At 41.3% G+C, this 17,227-nt stretch overlaps 1 protein-coding gene across 4 annotated transcripts in view; it reads right to left on the bottom strand.

Annotated features, from left to right (window-relative positions):
• Positions 1-17,227, bottom strand: part of LOC122813774 (sulfotransferase 1 family member D1-like) — a 506,318-nt gene that overhangs the window by 191,505 nt on the left and 297,586 nt on the right. For all 4 annotated transcript variants that reach the window (XM_044086270.1, XM_044086269.1, XM_044086271.1 and 1 more), the window contains exons 3-4: positions 7,519-7,616; positions 6,888-7,014 (exon numbers count right to left, since the gene is read on the bottom strand). In XM_044086270.1, coding sequence (XP_043942205.1) covers positions 6,888-7,014; positions 7,519-7,616 — 225 coding nt within the window. The remainder of the gene's footprint in view (positions 1-6,887; positions 7,015-7,518; positions 7,617-17,227) is intronic.

The following is a 17,227-nucleotide window of genomic DNA, read 5'->3' as shown; positions in this document are numbered from 1 at the left end:
AAGGTGGACAATGGGAGGTGTAGTGACTGTGAATGGCCTCAAAATCATTCATGTCTACACACACACACACACACACACACACACACACACACACACACACACACACACACACACACACACACACACACACACACACACACTTGCCATGTCTGGGATTAGAGCTCCTACCTAACTAGTATGTTACACTATAGCATTAGGCATTACACAGTTATTGCAAGCGCCACACAGCTTATGGGGCTGATATTTGGCCAGAGGGTTATTTCAACGTGACTGACATCAGCATGAGTGCTGACATGGGCAATGGGGAGTGCAGTGTGTGTAAATGGGCCATAAACAATTCCTCTGGAAACACACACACAACACTCAGTCACACACAACTTTACATTTGACAGGACTGGGTATACATATGCTACATGAATACTGAATTGTGCTATCATGTTACACAGTTATCACAAGCACCACAGACACTATAGGGCTGAGAGCTACCAAAAGCAATGTCTACAGTGATTGAAATCAGCACATCATGTCATATTGGCCAACTGGATGTGTGGTGGGTTGGACATGCCTCATGATGGAAATCTCTCTCTGTCACTCTCTGCCTCTCTCTTCCCCACATCTGTGTGTGTATATGTTTGATATATTATAGTGTGTTGGCCTTGGATATGTGTGAGTATTCCTATCCAATGTGTGTGCAAAGCATGAATGGTGTGCAATGTGGTGTGTGTGCACAGACATCTGCGACTGACATATATGTATAGTCCACTGTTATTTTCAGACATGGGCTTCATTTCTCTAAGTACAGGAGCATGCCCCGTATGACCTTCTGTATTGAGTGTGTGAATCCATTCCAGGTAGGTTGTACTCCAGTCCAGGATTTGGTGTTTTACACCTACAGCTAACGACCTGTTTCTGCAGGATATCTGTAAATAGGTTGACAATATGGAGTCACAATGGGAAAAAGATAGTGGGATAGTGTAACTATCGTGTCTGTGCTGCTTGTGTTACATGGTTGGTGTTAGCACAGACATTCAGACACATGTACTGTTTTACACTGTGATGTATTATGTCTTCAACTACTGACAGATAGACTTATTTGCTCACAGTTATTTCCTAGGAAATACAAGATGAATGAAGCTGTGTCCAGTATTGTGGTCTGCAGCCTACATATTCTTGCACACTCATGCCATTCTGGAGGGGTAGCTGCAGACACTTTCTGATGGGTCTGTGTAATTGGTCCAGCACCTTGGTACTGTGGTGGCTGAGTCCCCTGCTTGTACGTATATCGATGTAACAGACTGGCCACATCCTACTGTGGCCATACCTCTCAGCTGTACAGATTCGCCCAGGTTTCCCAGAGGCAGGGGTCATATATCTGGTCAGTTCCCCTTCACATTGTGGTTTATGAGCAGGTTTGTAGCCACCCATTACTGAGTTTGCAGGCAGGGATAGTATGGGCACACATCAGAGTTTCAGACTTCACACACTCTATAACATCCATTCTTCTACACCCCCCACTCTGTTATTCTATCCTCTTCCTAACATTATGCCAGCAATATCTGAGAAGTATCCCTATAGTTGTCCCTTCATCCCAGCGGTATTTAGGGGTTGGGCCACAGTTCGTGTAGTAGGACATGGTGGGCATGCTACTGGGACTTGTCAACATGGCTTTGCATTTGTGTTCTGTGGACTGTGTTATTATGTTAGTTGGGACCCCCATGAGATAACATACATTGGCAGTACGGGTGAAGCACAGGCCTTTGACAAAGGACTGTAGTGCATTTGGTAGTGATGCAGGCCATCTGTAGCAGGCCAGTGCAATATGTCACTCCTACATTCCTAGGCTGCGAGCCACTGGATTCTCCTGGGGTGACACGGTAAGTGTGCAAGGTGTTAATGGCAATAGTTCCTGTCCATATTAATCCATTGGTATGGATGCTGGCAGGGTGCTGCTTACAGCTAGGGATACACCTGCATGGGACACCTCTTCAGCATGCTGCATTCTGTGGGTATTCCCATACAGAAGTAGGGAACATACTGTACTCATTCCCAATAGCAGGGATATGACCTGTGATAAACCTTTGGCTGATGGTAGGGTGGGCTGAGTGCATGTGTGATATGGAAGCTTCTTGCAGCTGACTCACAGATATACCTGGGACATTCCCCTCATGCTGCCTTGTGCTGGGGCATAGGCAGTCTCTCATTACTTCATAACTGTGCCTTTTGTGGTCTGCCAGTGAGTGGCCAGACTACATCAGTATTCCATACTACACAGACAACTAATGTGCTGCTAACCTGCATATACAATTCCAAAGGTGTGTGCAGTTGACAGTTACATTTTATGTACTCTGTCTAGGGTACTTCCACCTATGTACTGTGTGTATATCTGGGCCCACATTCATGGCATGTTCATCTTTCAGATGGTGACAGATATTGACATCTGGATGACTGCTGAATTGGGCATTGCTGAGATGCATTGTGGTTGGCACTGCAGTTGTCGGAACATGGCCTTGTCATCAACAGTACTGGCCATAGGCCACCAAGACACAACCCTCCATGCCTACATGCTGACCACTTCCACACAATATAGAACACACAACAACCTAACACACGGAGCCCTGCATATTGTACACATGCAACAATCTAACCTGTAAATTGGGCCAGCTCAGGTGATCTGTGCTCCACTGTTATTAAACCCACATGTACATGTTACTGCATTTCTACATAGGATTGGGGGGGGGGGGGCGCACCTGACAACTGTAAACATTTGCTATGACTGTACTGGTATTTCAGGTACTCTGTTGGCTTCCATTTCGTTTTGTATTCTGACCTATCATGCAGACTAAAGGCATATCAGTAGAGTACAGATCTTAGGTTTTATTGACCTACATTTCAGTTTCAGACTTCTTACACTTCAGAACTAACATAAAACTGCCAGACCTGTTGCAATCTGTCTATGTAGTCTGGAGAGGGGCCATCAATTGGAGGCCTTAGCACAGCTTTTCTTTATGGTCATCTACACCTGTCCTGCTAGCCGAGGCTGGTGTTGGGTATGTGAGCCTCACTGACATGCATGTGTGTGTCCTATGGACACACATTTGGGCCACCACATGTACTGCAGTGGGATTTGTCCCCTTGTCCAGTACAGCCTACTTTGCTGACACCAGTATTTGTTATGAATTTCATGCTGCCCATATAGGTGTCCACTATCTGCTGCCATCCCATTCAGCCACCCAATTCCCTTGCATGCTCACATCCATACCATAGAAACAACTAGCAGAACATACTACTCCATTCAACAATTGCTAGGAAGAGTGACTTACCTTGTGGCTGTGCCAGTGTTGAGGATGGTGCTGGAGGGCAGACTATGTCGGGTGGACATAGTACACTCCCTATACATGGTAAAGCACAGGTAGTGTCATATTTGGCATTCCGTTTACTACATGTGTGAGTCAAAGAGAGGTGTCATTCCCTGGAACCCTACCGTGTCAATGTATGTTCTATGCGTTGCCTCTTTGCCAAATCCTGGGCATACTGGGCATGCCTCCTTCTGCCTACATGTGCAGGCTCAGGTTGTTCCTCCTCAGAGTCCCTCTGTGCCTGTGTTAGCCTTGGCAATGGTGGGGAGCTGTGTGGCCCTGCCCTGTGCTGTTCCTGCTGCAGCTGTTTCCAAAGGATCATATTGTGTAGCATGGTACATACAATGAAAATTTGTGTACACATAGCTGGAGAGTACTGCAAGGCTCCACCAGATATGTCCAGGCACCGGAACCGTGACTTGAGCATCCCAAACACACGCTCTATTATGATTCTGGTTTGTGCGTGTGCCTCATTATGGAGTTCTTGTTCTGGTGTGTGTGCATTTCTGATGGGTGTCATCAGCCACGGCTCCAGTGCATAACCAGCATCCCCCACTAGGTGACCATATGGGATGTCCCCACTGGCAAATTTCTGGTACAGCTGTGTCATATGCCAAATGTGGTAGTCAAGACAGCTTCCAGGGCTGCCAGCACACACATTCAAGATAATGCCCTGGGCATCGCACACGACCTGGCAGTTGATGGAGGGGAAGCCCTTGTGGTTTATATAGACCTTACCGCACTCACTGGGTGGTGCTTTGATGTGTATATGCATGCAGTCTATAGCACCCACTACCTCAGGGTATTCTGCGATTTGGTGGAAGAGATGCATATTGCTGGTTAATGCCTCACAGGTGTTGAGGAAATATATGTGTTCACTGGCATGTGCTGACATGGCATCCAGGAGGTGGTGGAGTACCCTGGATGCTGATGCCTGTGAAATCCCCATGATATCCCCAGTTGGCCTTTGGAAGGTTACCTTGGCATCCAGTGGAATGGGTTCCCCTCTGTTGGTTCTGTGTGTGAGGAGTGGCAGGCACAGCTCAACAACTTGCTCTAAAATGTCCCTGTCGACCCTATAGTGCTCCACGATCTCCAGCTCATGTAGGCTCTGGTAGGTTACCCTCGGTCTGTACACTCTTCTCCTCCTCCTCCTCACTGTGGGTTGGTCGTCAGCATTCACACCCTCACCACCCTCAGTCTCTTCCACATATTGATGTATGAGAGCAACAGCAGCCCCTAATGTTTTGTTAGTTTTGTCAGGTAAAATGTCCCCGTCTGTGTACACCGGTGGTGTAGAGTTTGTGGGAAAAACCAGAGTGAAAGGTGTTTGCATAGTTTATAGTAGTGTGCTGGGCTGCTGCCTGTGCAACTGGCTGATTCTGATACATTTCACCTGCCAGCTATGCTAGTTCTCCTTGATTGCCTTCCTACTGCTGTTTTCCTTTCCCATTGCCTTCCTGTTTAAGTCCCGAGGTGCACCACACATACCCAGTACTCCGATGTAAACAGAGCTGCTATTTCCTGTTATTTTAAAAACCAATGGGCACCGCCCACACTGGTCTAGGCAATGTAAACACTGCTAGGCAGCCTCAGACACACCCCCTTCCTTACCTGTGCTTAGCTAAGGGCAAACATGGGCCACAGAGCTTCAATAAGCTTACAGCATGCATGCATGACACTCCCCTTTATGAGGTCATCTACCTCTTATACTCATACCATGGTGTTGCTGCACCTATACGGTTGGGTGCAAGTTAACACTGAGAGGAAATCTGTGATTCAGTATCAGTCCCCTCATTTGCATAAACCAGAATGCTAATTCATAGTTACCACACTCACACTGAGCCTTCCTTCTTAGCAATCACTATTCTCTGGTATTGTTGTCTTATAAAAGCCATTGACTATCATGGCAACATGCTGATTTGGGTTTAAAAGCTTATTTCCAACTTTTTTCTTATTTTCGAGCCGATCCCATTTGCACACCGCTGCCCTATGCTTAAACGTCCAAAATCGGCCAAAAAGAAAATAAAAGTTATTTTTTATAATTTTGCAACTATTTCCCATGACAATGGCCATATATTTGGCCATTGGCATGCCTACTACATTGAATACATGCGTTCTTTTGAGCTGTCATGCCTCCATTCTGTAATTTGCAAAAATGTATTTGGTTAGTAACCGAATACATTTCTACAGGTTACACTATTCCTGCACAGACACCTGCCTGCTTCCTGGATCACTAATTCAGCTCATTTGCATGGTTTTCACCAGCAAATGGGGTAATTAGCATAGAGCAGTGGTTGGCCATATTGTGTGCAGCAGTTCTTGCACTATTCCTGCACACCGTGCAGAGCTTGCTGAATCCTGGGGTCTGTCTTTGCTAGTGTTTTTTTTTATATATATATATTCTTTAGAGGGAGTCAGACTTTATTAAATTTGTCACAAAACACATTTTCAGAACTGTGTGTTCAGAGTTCAGTCCAGAGAAAACTGGCACATAAGCCGTCCCTGAACAAAAGTACAACATGTAGAAATCTTTTGAGGCACATTGTTCACACACTCATACTTGTTTAGCAAGGGTGACAGCAGTATTGCAAGCTTTACATAAGCCCAAATGCAAAGAAAACATATTATCATACATTTTCAACATACTATAACACAAATAAATAAATAATTTTACACTAATCACTAACTCCAGAAAGTCTGGCAAAATGTACTCACAGCAGAAAACACAATTAAGTGGCTAACAGTGTCAAATCAGCAAATGGAAATAAAGCTGGCATGATACGTCAGTGTCACATATTGACACACGCCAAGCAATATATCTGTCTCATTCACATGAGACAACTTACCCTATGTTGGAAGGTGAAGGAAGAAAGTTCTTATTTCATTCATTCAATTCATTCATGCTCTAGTTACCTGCTTTAGCCAATTCAGAGACATGGGGAGCTGAAACCCTCTGTCTCAGAATTCAGTGGGCACAAAACAAAGAAACTAAAACTGGAGAGAATGCCAGTCTAATACAAGACACACACATGCAGTCACACATAGCACACACATCTATAGGCAACTTGGAGGATTGTCCTTTTACATATGATGTCTTTGGGATATAAAAGAAAACTACTGCATCCAAAATGTAGGAATGGCTTCTTAACTGCATACACAGGGAAGGAGGACAGGCAGACTCCAAATAGAAAGCTAATTGCCATGACACTGTACCACTCACATTCTTATTTTGTACTACTGCAAAAGTCGTTCTTAAAGAAAAAACTTTGCTATGATCCTGACAGACAGAAGGCTTAGTCTTCGCAAACAGACTACAGAACTTGTGTCAGCTCATCTCTTCAGCATCACACAAACTAACACTGGTCATGTTAAACATGTGACACCATCAGTTTATAGGAAGAAAGCTTTCATAGCTCCCAATGAAAAACTACTGTGATATAGCCCAAGCCAAAATCCTAATGTCATCCTGCCAATTAATGCATGTTTATTACTTTTTAAATCCCAGAAATAAAATGCAATGGTTCTTACGATTTCCTTTCATGAAGTTTTCCAGGTGCTCCTCCCATGTGCCTGAAAAAACTTGAAGACAAGTCATCCGATTAAAATGGTAAAGGGACACTGCATTATCCTTGGCATTACGTGCAACATAAATCACCTGAAAATTTTAAAAACAGAAACTTAGCCAACCACTGCTTAAACACAACTAGGTGATGATTTCATGCAACCTATTTTTCAGAAAAATATAGTGAAATATTCTTCAGACCCACAACCTACTTAATGAAATGAAGTTTCAGTCTGTACCACTTTGCAAATAAAACAAGGAATAACTGTAACTGTACATCCTGACTAAAAGGTACTTCCATGTATCTTTGTGGAGCAAGTGTGTGAAATAGCAAATTCTCAAATTATATATAAAAATGTCATATTAACAGAGCTGAACTTACAATCGTCAGCAGTATTAAACAAAATGACATCAAGGTAGTAAGAGATAATGAAAGAAAGCCAGACAGAGATAACAAATGAAAAAAAATGGAGGTGTATGGACGTACAAAGAAAGACAGATTTCTTGGAAAATCGACAAACTTAATTAGAATAAATGAGAAGAATTCGCAGAAACTGAAAATGATTTACAAACAGCTCCCAACAGATCTTTCAGTACCTTGCAGTCCTGCTCCCAGAAGGACTTTGGAACTAACTGATAAGGAAAATGGGTCTTTATTATCCGTGGGGAAGGCATGTTGATTGCTTGTTCTATTCCTGGAAAAGGAAAGTAAAAAAGGAAAAAAGGTTTTAGTTTAAATGCTGTGTCTAAGTAAAATGGACAAAGTTCTGTCAGATGGAAATATCACACTTAGCTGCATTGTTTGAGCAAATGCCTAGAAAATTCTGCATCACTAGTATTTCTTGTAGAATTTACAGTATAGAATCTACCAAACTAAGCGGTTCTGACACAGACAGATGCAGACATTTTGTGGAGCATATACTCAGTAGTCATGGCACATGTTCACTCAAATGTTAGACTTTTAACAACAACCCAAAGACTGCCTGGCACAGATTATTATTTTTAGCTATCACCCCATATTCCTTGTCTGTACTTCAGTTCTCATTCTCCTGTATATACCATTATGACCATTTGTGAAATCTCATATTATTCCTTCTAGTATCTGTTGTATCATCTGCTGCCTGACAGGCATAATCCAGAAATTAGAGAGGTGTGAGGGAAGCTACGTGTGAAATATGCCAGTTTAGCAAAACTAATTAAGCCATTGCTTACAAACTCGGATAGAATCAATAGATTTCTAATGTATGGAGCTATGACCGAGTTTTAAAATATGGACAATCTCAAAACATTAAAGGTGTGAACAGTTTCTCACAGATAACTGTAAAAAAACAGTGAATAGCAGTCCAGTTGGCATCTCATAGGAGACAAGTTTAAACAAGAGCAAATCATTTTGTAGTTCTTTCTAGCATAACATTTAAAACTGATGAATGCTTGTTTAGTAGTCTGCAAATAATAAAATTTGGATAAAGGGAAGAATTCAGAAAGATTACTGAGATGTGTACCATGAGGTGTAGAACTTGCAGTAACCATTTCTGCTCCACAGACAGTCCTAGCACAGTGATGCAAAATGAAGACATGCAACACCATAGTCAACTATTGCTATGGCCATGCTAAGTACTAATTAGGCATTTCGAGGGAGCAACATATGATAATTAGCTACGTGCCCTCCCTTGGAATGGCTTACGGTAATGCATTCTCATTGGTTACTTAAATTAGCATGGCCGCTCTTGTTTGCTTCTGATAATGAACATGGCCAAAAGTCTGTGTTCATCAATTGCAGTGGAGGTAATTACAAGGTAGTTTAGCAGATAGGTAATGCTGGGGAATTTATGTGTGTCTGTATGTGGGGGCTGCATTTCTGAGAGTACATGTGAGTATGTGCATCTGCCTGGAAAGCCACAGTGGGGGGAGTTAGCAGGGAGTTAGGATGTGTGTGTGTGTGTGTGTGTGTGTGTGTGTGTGTGTGTGTGTGTGTGTGTGTGTGTGTGTGTGTGTGTGTGTGTGTGTGTGTGCACGTGTTGAATTAATGTGTGAATGTGTGTGTGCAGTGGGGATGACAGTGTGGCCTATCATACCTGCACACTCCCCTAGACTAATGAGCAACTCCTGTATCATTGTTGGGTCAAGGAAACCATGAGGCACCAGGGGTAACTTTTACACTTGTGCCTTAACAACACTTCGGGTTAATTGAGAACACTACCCCCCAGGAAGAACACTCTAACAATGTGCCTTAAGACAGCATTTAAAAAATAAAGAAAGAAGAGGTGAGCTAAGGAACACTACGAAACAGGGAAATTCTATGACATCTTAAAGGCACTTAATAATAAAAAATAGAATGGATCGGAGAACCACCAGACACGAGGAATACTATAAATAATGTGCCTTAAAGTCATTAAAAAAGGCTCCTACCACTGACAAAAGATTAATTCTCTTTTTCACCACTAGACACCAGTGATACAATGGAAAGAACAACTAAGAGTTATAAAAAAAAAAAAAAAATACAAAGGAGGGAAGAAGACTTAAGACCCAGCTACAGGATATATCAGCATTAACCCACTGCTCTTAGTAACAAATTAGTACAGAACTGTTTTTAACATATAATGAGGACCTCAGGCATTACTCAGTGCTTGCAATGGTTTATGAGTTATGAGGGAGAGGGGCGCAGCACATATACACATACCTCTCAACCCTGTAGCAAAAAGTGAAAATTAATGGTAGGACAAATGCACACAATCAGAGGTGGATTTTATTTATTCCACAAAGTTGCTAGAATAACAGCGTTTACAACAGCATGCATTTACTGAAAAAAATGAAGTGTGAAACTGTAAATGTCTGCCATTAATGTCTGACTCTAATCATCTGTGATTGAAGAGGGAATGAAAAAGGAGACATTAAAGGCATTCCCTGTGTGTGTGTGTGTGTGTGTGTGTGTGTGTGTGTGTGTGTGTGCGCGCGCGCGCATGTGAGCATCTGTGTGTCTGCATGTGTCTGTGTTTGTGTGTGTACACAAGTGTGTGTTTATTGTATGTATATGTGTGTATACTAAAGTTAATGGGGGGGCACCCATGCCAAAGCCATGCATGGGCCCTCAGTGTTAACTATCACAGGAAAGTGCTGATCTGCACTTGTGGGCGTTAACAATGATTCAGATATATACAAATTGCCCATAATGAGGTCTTTCCTGTTTGCAGGTAATATGTCTCTGAATTGCAAAAAAAATTCTGCATTGTGTAACCAGCCCCTTTTTAACGCAGCTCTTACCGTGAGTGGTGGAGCTGTTTCTGAATTTTTGGGAAAGTCATGGGAAAAAGATATACTGAAGCTATCTCCACAAACATCCAGAAAAAAATGGAAGTTCAGAATATTGAGATGTAGTAACTCAGCAGAGAGAGACAAGGCAATCCCTGGGATTAAGAAACATCACTTACATGGGTGCAGAATGGTTAATTAGTGAGGTGGAAGTTGCATGATTTGCCCAAAGATAATTAGCAATGTAATATGTGGTAATTAGCATAATGACAAGTAAATAATTAAGAAATCCACTTGGAAAAACTGCACAGACCATGAAGAGAGGTGGAATCTGCAATGATGGTCATTTGACCTGCAAATCCTTGTAACATGCACATAGCATGCCTGTGCCTGCGAGCATCCATGTAAGTATAGTCACACCACCACAAGAACTACTGACACCCGTAATAAGGTCTTTCCAGCAAAGTACCTACAAAATCATTTCATATTAATGGGGCAGAATTTGGTGTATAGAACAGTAATAATGGGGGAAGAGAAAACTGAAATATACAAAAGGACAAGAGGAAGGAAAGACTGGGATGATGGTGGGGAAGAAAGAGTATTTTTTCCCTGTGGGACTGGTGCCTATGTTTCTTTTTTTTTTCTCCTTTTTTTTTAGAGGGGGAAATAGGGAAGAAAAAATAAAGAGAAGTTGTAGGAAAGAGAGTGTAGGGATGGCAGTGGATGCAAACAAGCACAGAACATAGACTAATAACCACACTGGAGGTGCTGACAGAAAGGGGGACACAATGGAGACAGTCCTGCAGACAGAAGGAAGGCAACTGGTGATGGGACTTGGACTACAAACTGGGAAGGGAAATGAAATATGAGGAAGGGGAATACTGTGATGGGAGAATATGGTGGGCTGATGTCCCCCTTTCACACTCCTCAAAGCAGCACTCAGACGTATGTTAGTCCCCTCTTTGACTGCCCTCTCCAGTGGGTCCTACATCTCTTGACATGCTGATCTGGACCAGGCAGAGGCACCACTATGCCACTGCAAATGTCAAGACACTAGTCCATTATAAATCATCACCACTTTCTCTAGCTCCTGCTGTACTAGCAGCATCCCGGTGGGTCTGGCAAAACTCCATGGTGACAGACCAGCAGAGGACACAGTGGAACCCTCCAGTCACATCCCCCCACATAATGACCTTCTCCACTCTATGGAGAGGCAGGATTGAAGGCAACTTGAGAACCAGCAGGAGTTGGAAAAGCAGGTCAACTGTGGGGACCATTGTTGCACCACAGACACAGCTGTGGCTGAGATTGCATAAAAGAGAAACATAAACAGAGAGAACTAAAACAACACCACATAATAATAATGAAAGGATAATGAGAAAGAGAGAGGGAAACATTACCAGGTGTATGTATGCCTACAAGGCCTAAAAGTGCCTAGAGAAATACAAAACTGCTATTAGGCATGTAATGGCACTTTCAAGGATATGTCTGACCATGCAACATACAGAATAAGGTAGAATTGCAGGAAGTGGGTCACAAGGGGTATTAGGGCATGGTGTGTATGTGGGAGTACAATGCAGGTGGTGTAGTGTGAGACAGCAGGGCCTAAGGAAGGTGTTGCACAATGACCCTACTACTCTGTGTTAAAGAAGGGCATACTGTGTAGATCAGAGTGTGTGTTATACCTTTAAGAGCCATTCCAGTCAATGGGCACATGCATATAAGTACAGAGCATGTGCAAGCAAGAGTGCCATTTTGAGTGAGCAGCCAGAGTAAAAGCATGCATGTGTGTAGCAGTCAGTCAGTTAGTTAGTTCGTTTAAGTTTTATGTTTCAGTCATAAGTCCTGATGTGTTTTGTGTATAATAAATGACTGTGTGTAATAAATGACTTAAAACAAACACCCAACCTCATTGTTTTATTTGAATACACAAGACAAGTGGCATGGTGTCAGAATGTGATCCAAAATAAAACTTCTTCAAAACCATGAGGTGCACAGTTACAACTGCAGGAATATACAGGGGTGAATCATCCTATGCTCAAATGACTCACAAACAGGTCAGAAACACAATTCTAGGTGCAAAAACTCATTTAAATGATTTCTTACTCAACAAATATAAAAAGAAGCATTGTGAACATTCAGAATGACTTTCTAATTAAATGAAATGTTCTAAACTACAATATATTGACAAAAATACTCAAAATGCTTACAAAAATCCTTGAAATAACTTCCAAATTGCATAAAATGTATAATAAAGGGAAAACAACCATATTTTTTACTATGTGCTTCTTTTTCGTATCGACTAATGCTATTCAAAGTATCTGAAGTGTGCAAAGTGTTTTCAAGTGTGTGCAGTATTACAGTGCAGTTATTTTGTAGAATACGGTCATTTCAAAGAAATTATCGTGCAGTTGAATATTTTTTCAAGTATGCAGTGTGTATGCATTTATACATAATTACAAGGGCATTTTGTTGGCATGGCAGAAGGATTTTTCAGACCTGCTACACTTGTATTGGACGGTAATGTTGCTGAGAGTGTTTGAGTAAGGGTATGATATTTTCATACAGGTTGCTTTTTCTTATAAAGATGCATGTGCAAAGCCATTTATTCTGCTTAAATTAGGTGGTTCAGAAGCCATTGAAAGGGAGCGTTCATTTGTGTATGACCTAGCTGTGTATACAGGGGAAGGGGAAGACTACCATATTGTGGTATTGGCTGAAGTGTGGGAAGACCCTGAGTGCTTAAAACTCAAATTTAGAGAAATGTGCAACCCCTGAATGAATATTACAGTGGGAAGGCACATATTTTACACAAAAGATCAAAAACCTGGTGAAATGTTTGCAGCATATATAACTGACTTGAAAAACAAGGCAAAAATGTGCAGATTTGGTAATTTAAGAGATGAGGTGATAAAAGACAGGCTTGATGCAATGAGAAAGATTTTGCTTTGAGATAGTGATTTAACTTTGAATGGGTGGTTGGTGTAATGGTTAAGGTGTTTACCTTACAGCCAAAAGATCCAGGGTTTGATTCTCACTTGGGATAATTGGCTACGCTAGAAATGGCCTGCAAGGGCAGTTAGCCTAGTACTGATCTATGAACATATGAATAAAGCCATAGAGATTTGTCAGATATATGAGCTCAAAGAAAAGCACACAAATATGCTTACTAATGAGAAAAGCATGCTTGCAGTGCCTTCCAGTGCTGATGTTGATAGTATGCAGCAAAAGGTTAAAAGATGCAGGCCTAAGGGTATGGTTGGTTCAACAAAACCCAGAGCAGCTTCAGTAAAACCCAGGGCACACTCAGTAAAGCAGAGGGGTGACTCAGAAAAAAAAACTGTGACAAGCCTCATAGTCAGCTGTCATAAGTGTGGAGGTAGCCATGAGCCCAAGCAAGAGAAGTGCTTAGCTTTTGGTCAACAGTGTCACATATGTAAAAAGTGGAATCATTTCAAGACGTTCTGTAAAGATACAGGGGCACATTCTTTTGTTAAAATATAGCATTCAAAGAGGTAAGTTGATCAGCTAGAAAGCTGTGACCTTACTTTTTATGTTGATGGTGTGTCTGTGCTTGGTGAAACAATTAATGCAGTAGATTTGTGAGCCAAGAGTGAAGTATTTTGTACTGTTCAGATTAATGACAGACCTGTAGAGCACAGGTTGATACTGGTTCAAAGTGCAATGTTGTGTCAGCAGAAATGTTTGCCAAAGTCTGTGCTGGTAAGAAACATGATTGGGCAAACTGTGCGAAGCTTGTTCCTTATAGTACTGAAGAAATCCAAACATAAGGTTCAGTAGTGCTTTCATGTTATTCTGCTGGGAACAGCTATGGCTTGCAAGAGATATATTCAGTCATTGTTAGGGCCTTAAAAACAGTTTGAAAATGGGACTGCTTTGATTTAATAAAGAAGTCTACCATGTAAGCACACGTAATAACAACAATTTCCCACAAACTATTTTTCTGACTATGCTGATCTTTTTGAAGACAAGTTAGGCAAACTCCCAGTTGTGTACTCCATCAAATTAAGCCACAATGTCAGACCAGTTATCAGACTGAGACAGAAAGTTTCAGTAGCCATGCAAGGCAGAGTCAAAGCTGAGCTAGACAGAATGGTGCATCTAGGAGTGATTTGTCCAGTAGACGAACCAACTGAATGGGTATCCACCATGGTGGTAGCTCATAACAAAAGCTCAGATGATATTAGAATTTGTATTGATCCAAGAGATTTGAACAAAGCACTAAAATGAACTCATCATCCAATGCATACAATTAAATAAGTTGCTGCTTTTATGCCAAATGCCACTGTTTTTTTTCTGTCTTAGATGCAAAAAGTTCATTTTGGCAAAATTTGTTTGACCATAAATCTTCATTTCTAAACACTTTTAGTACACCATTTGGAAAGTACAGATTTTTGGGGATTTCATTTGGGATAAATTCTGCCAGTAAAATATTTCAATGTGCGATGGAACAAATTTTTTCTGGCTATCCATGTGCTGTAACAGTGGGTGATATTTCTGTAGGATGTAATGGTGAAGTCAAAAATGATAGAAACACACACACACACACACACACACACACACACACACACACACACACACACACACACACACACACACACACACACACACCTGGGAAAGGCTGGCACAGGTTTGTTAGCTATGCCCCCTTCTGCCCAGACTATAACATAGTTTCCACTGCCAGCAGTCACTCCTTATCAGCTATTTTAAGGCCCTTAACAAAGGGTGTCCAATCTTACTGTGAAATGTTACTATTAATATAAATGGTAGTTTGACGAACAACAACGTTATTAGAAGTGGCCCATAATGCCACCAAATAAATATGCAACTACTCTCAGAACTTTAATACCTCTAGACAGATCAGCCACAATGAAAGGTTTAAATATATTTAATAATAAATGATAATAGAACAAGACAATACCAAATATACATGTAGAATAACATCAGAGTTCAAAACCACAGGAAATATTTAAAACAACATTGCAGGACAGTCTCAAATAAATAAGGAAAAAACATCTAAACTATGCTTTGCTGTATTCCTGACCTTATCTAAGAGAGTTACTATACCCTAGAAACTTACTTACACAGCAAGGCAGATGTGTGGTGAATGGGTCTTCGTTAGTTGTTGTCAGGTCCAAGACAAAATACAGAATGCTGTGTCTCTCTAAGAGACTTCTAAAATTAATATCTTAAATATTACTGCTGGGATAGCTTGCAGAATTACATAACGTTTGTCATCTGACTCTATACCAGCTAAAACCTCCACTGATGGAAGCTAGCAGTATTTAGCATCTACCTGTAAAAATACATAGACAAGGGCTTTTCCTCAGATCTTAGGCAGATGGTGGGAGTCATAAAACATTAAAACACTTCCAAGACAACACAGAGAGCTCCCTAGTTTTAGACTTTGTGTTTCCTTGCTGCATTGAAACTAAAAGATATCATCTTTTATTGCTTAGCCATAAAGTAATTTAATTCCAGCTAATTTTCTGAAGTTAACCTCCTGTATTCCAGTTTCCTGTGTTAAAATATACATTTAAATAGTTATAACAGTGAATGTACATTTCTGCACTGTGGATACACTCAAGTACTTTGCAAAAACCTTTTCAACACACACTTCTGTGCTAACAGTTTGATATGCACATGACATACAGTTCTAACACATTTGTAACACAAGAATCTTACATGAATCATGCTGATATTCACAAATGACATAATTATTTACAAAATTCCAGATAGCTGGGCTGGCAGTATCTCCCTTTGTTACACCAATCAGTAAGAATTTGTTGATTTCATGGGCTAAAAACAACAAAGCAGTAAAACTTCAACTCCCAAAGAAACGTTTGTCCCAAAAGTTCTACTATGACAAACCTAGCAAGCCTCTGAATCCATTAAAAGAAGATGAGATAGTGAGAATGCAGACAGTGAAATAATTTGACAGAATAGGACTTGTGAAACATTTGTGTGAGGAACCGAGATTGTACATTGAGTTGCAAGGGATGAAATTCAGTCAGAATCAGAAAGATTGTCTTAGCCAGTGTTACAGTATCTTGCCTGTAATAGAGACTCTAATTCTCAAAGTGATCTGTCACATCATCTGTTCCTGTTCCTGAAAGTATCCCTGAAAATCCCCAAGAAGAACATTCCCCAGTGACTGTCCCTGTTGCTAAACCCAGTTCTAATTGTTACATTACGAGGTCAGGTCATGTCTCAAGACGTAATCCCAAATACAGAGCAACCTGCACAGGATTGTTGTTTGTATATATTTGTATAATTTACATGTTTGTCCAATTGTCATTTTTCATTTCCATGGCAGAGTAGTCAAAAAGGGAGGATGTAGATCAGAGTTTGTGTTGTACCTTTAAGAGCCATTCCAGCCCATGGGTACGTGCATATAAGTAAAAACATGCAAGCAAGAGTGCCATTTTGAGTGAGTAGCTGGAGTGAAGCATGCATGTGTGTAGCAGTCAATCAGTTACTTAGTTCATTTAAGTTTTATGTCCCAGTCATCCATCCTGATGTGTTTGTGTGTAATAAATGACTTAAACAAACACCCAGCCTCATCGTCTTATTTGAATACACAAGATGAGTGACATAGTGGACATGGCCAACAGTACATATGTCATAGGGTAACATGTTGAATATGTCAGTAAGACACAGAAACCCCAGCAAAACCAGCAGCCTAAACAACAATGGCAGTAGTCATCATGTGGCAGACCAGCAGCGTTACACATGCCAGCCAATAGTACAAGTCAGAGAAGGTGATGCTATCATGTCTTATTCATGGCATGTATAGGCTTGACACTACCATAGGGCTTGGTTGGGGCAGTGCATGCAGAATTCTGGGAAATATGACCAGTGTGACCTGTAGGACTGGCAGTCCTATGGCAGTGCACATAAGTAAAGGCCAGATCAATAGGTGTGTAGCAGAGCATGACGCATGGCATGCTGGAAGGAAAAACAATGCTAGGCATATGATTACTACCCTGATAGCTTGGCACATTGTAGACTATACTCTGTGCATTACAGACCACAT

The sequence above is a fragment of the Protopterus annectens genome, chromosome 10.part0 (assembly GCF_019279795.1).
Source record: "Protopterus annectens isolate FY-2018-M chromosome 10.part0, PAN1.0, whole genome shotgun sequence".
Classification (NCBI taxonomy): domain Eukaryota; kingdom Metazoa; phylum Chordata; order Ceratodontiformes; family Protopteridae; genus Protopterus; species Protopterus annectens.
The sequence above is the reverse complement of the archived record's forward strand: the minus strand, read 5'-3'. Positions and strand labels throughout refer to the sequence as shown.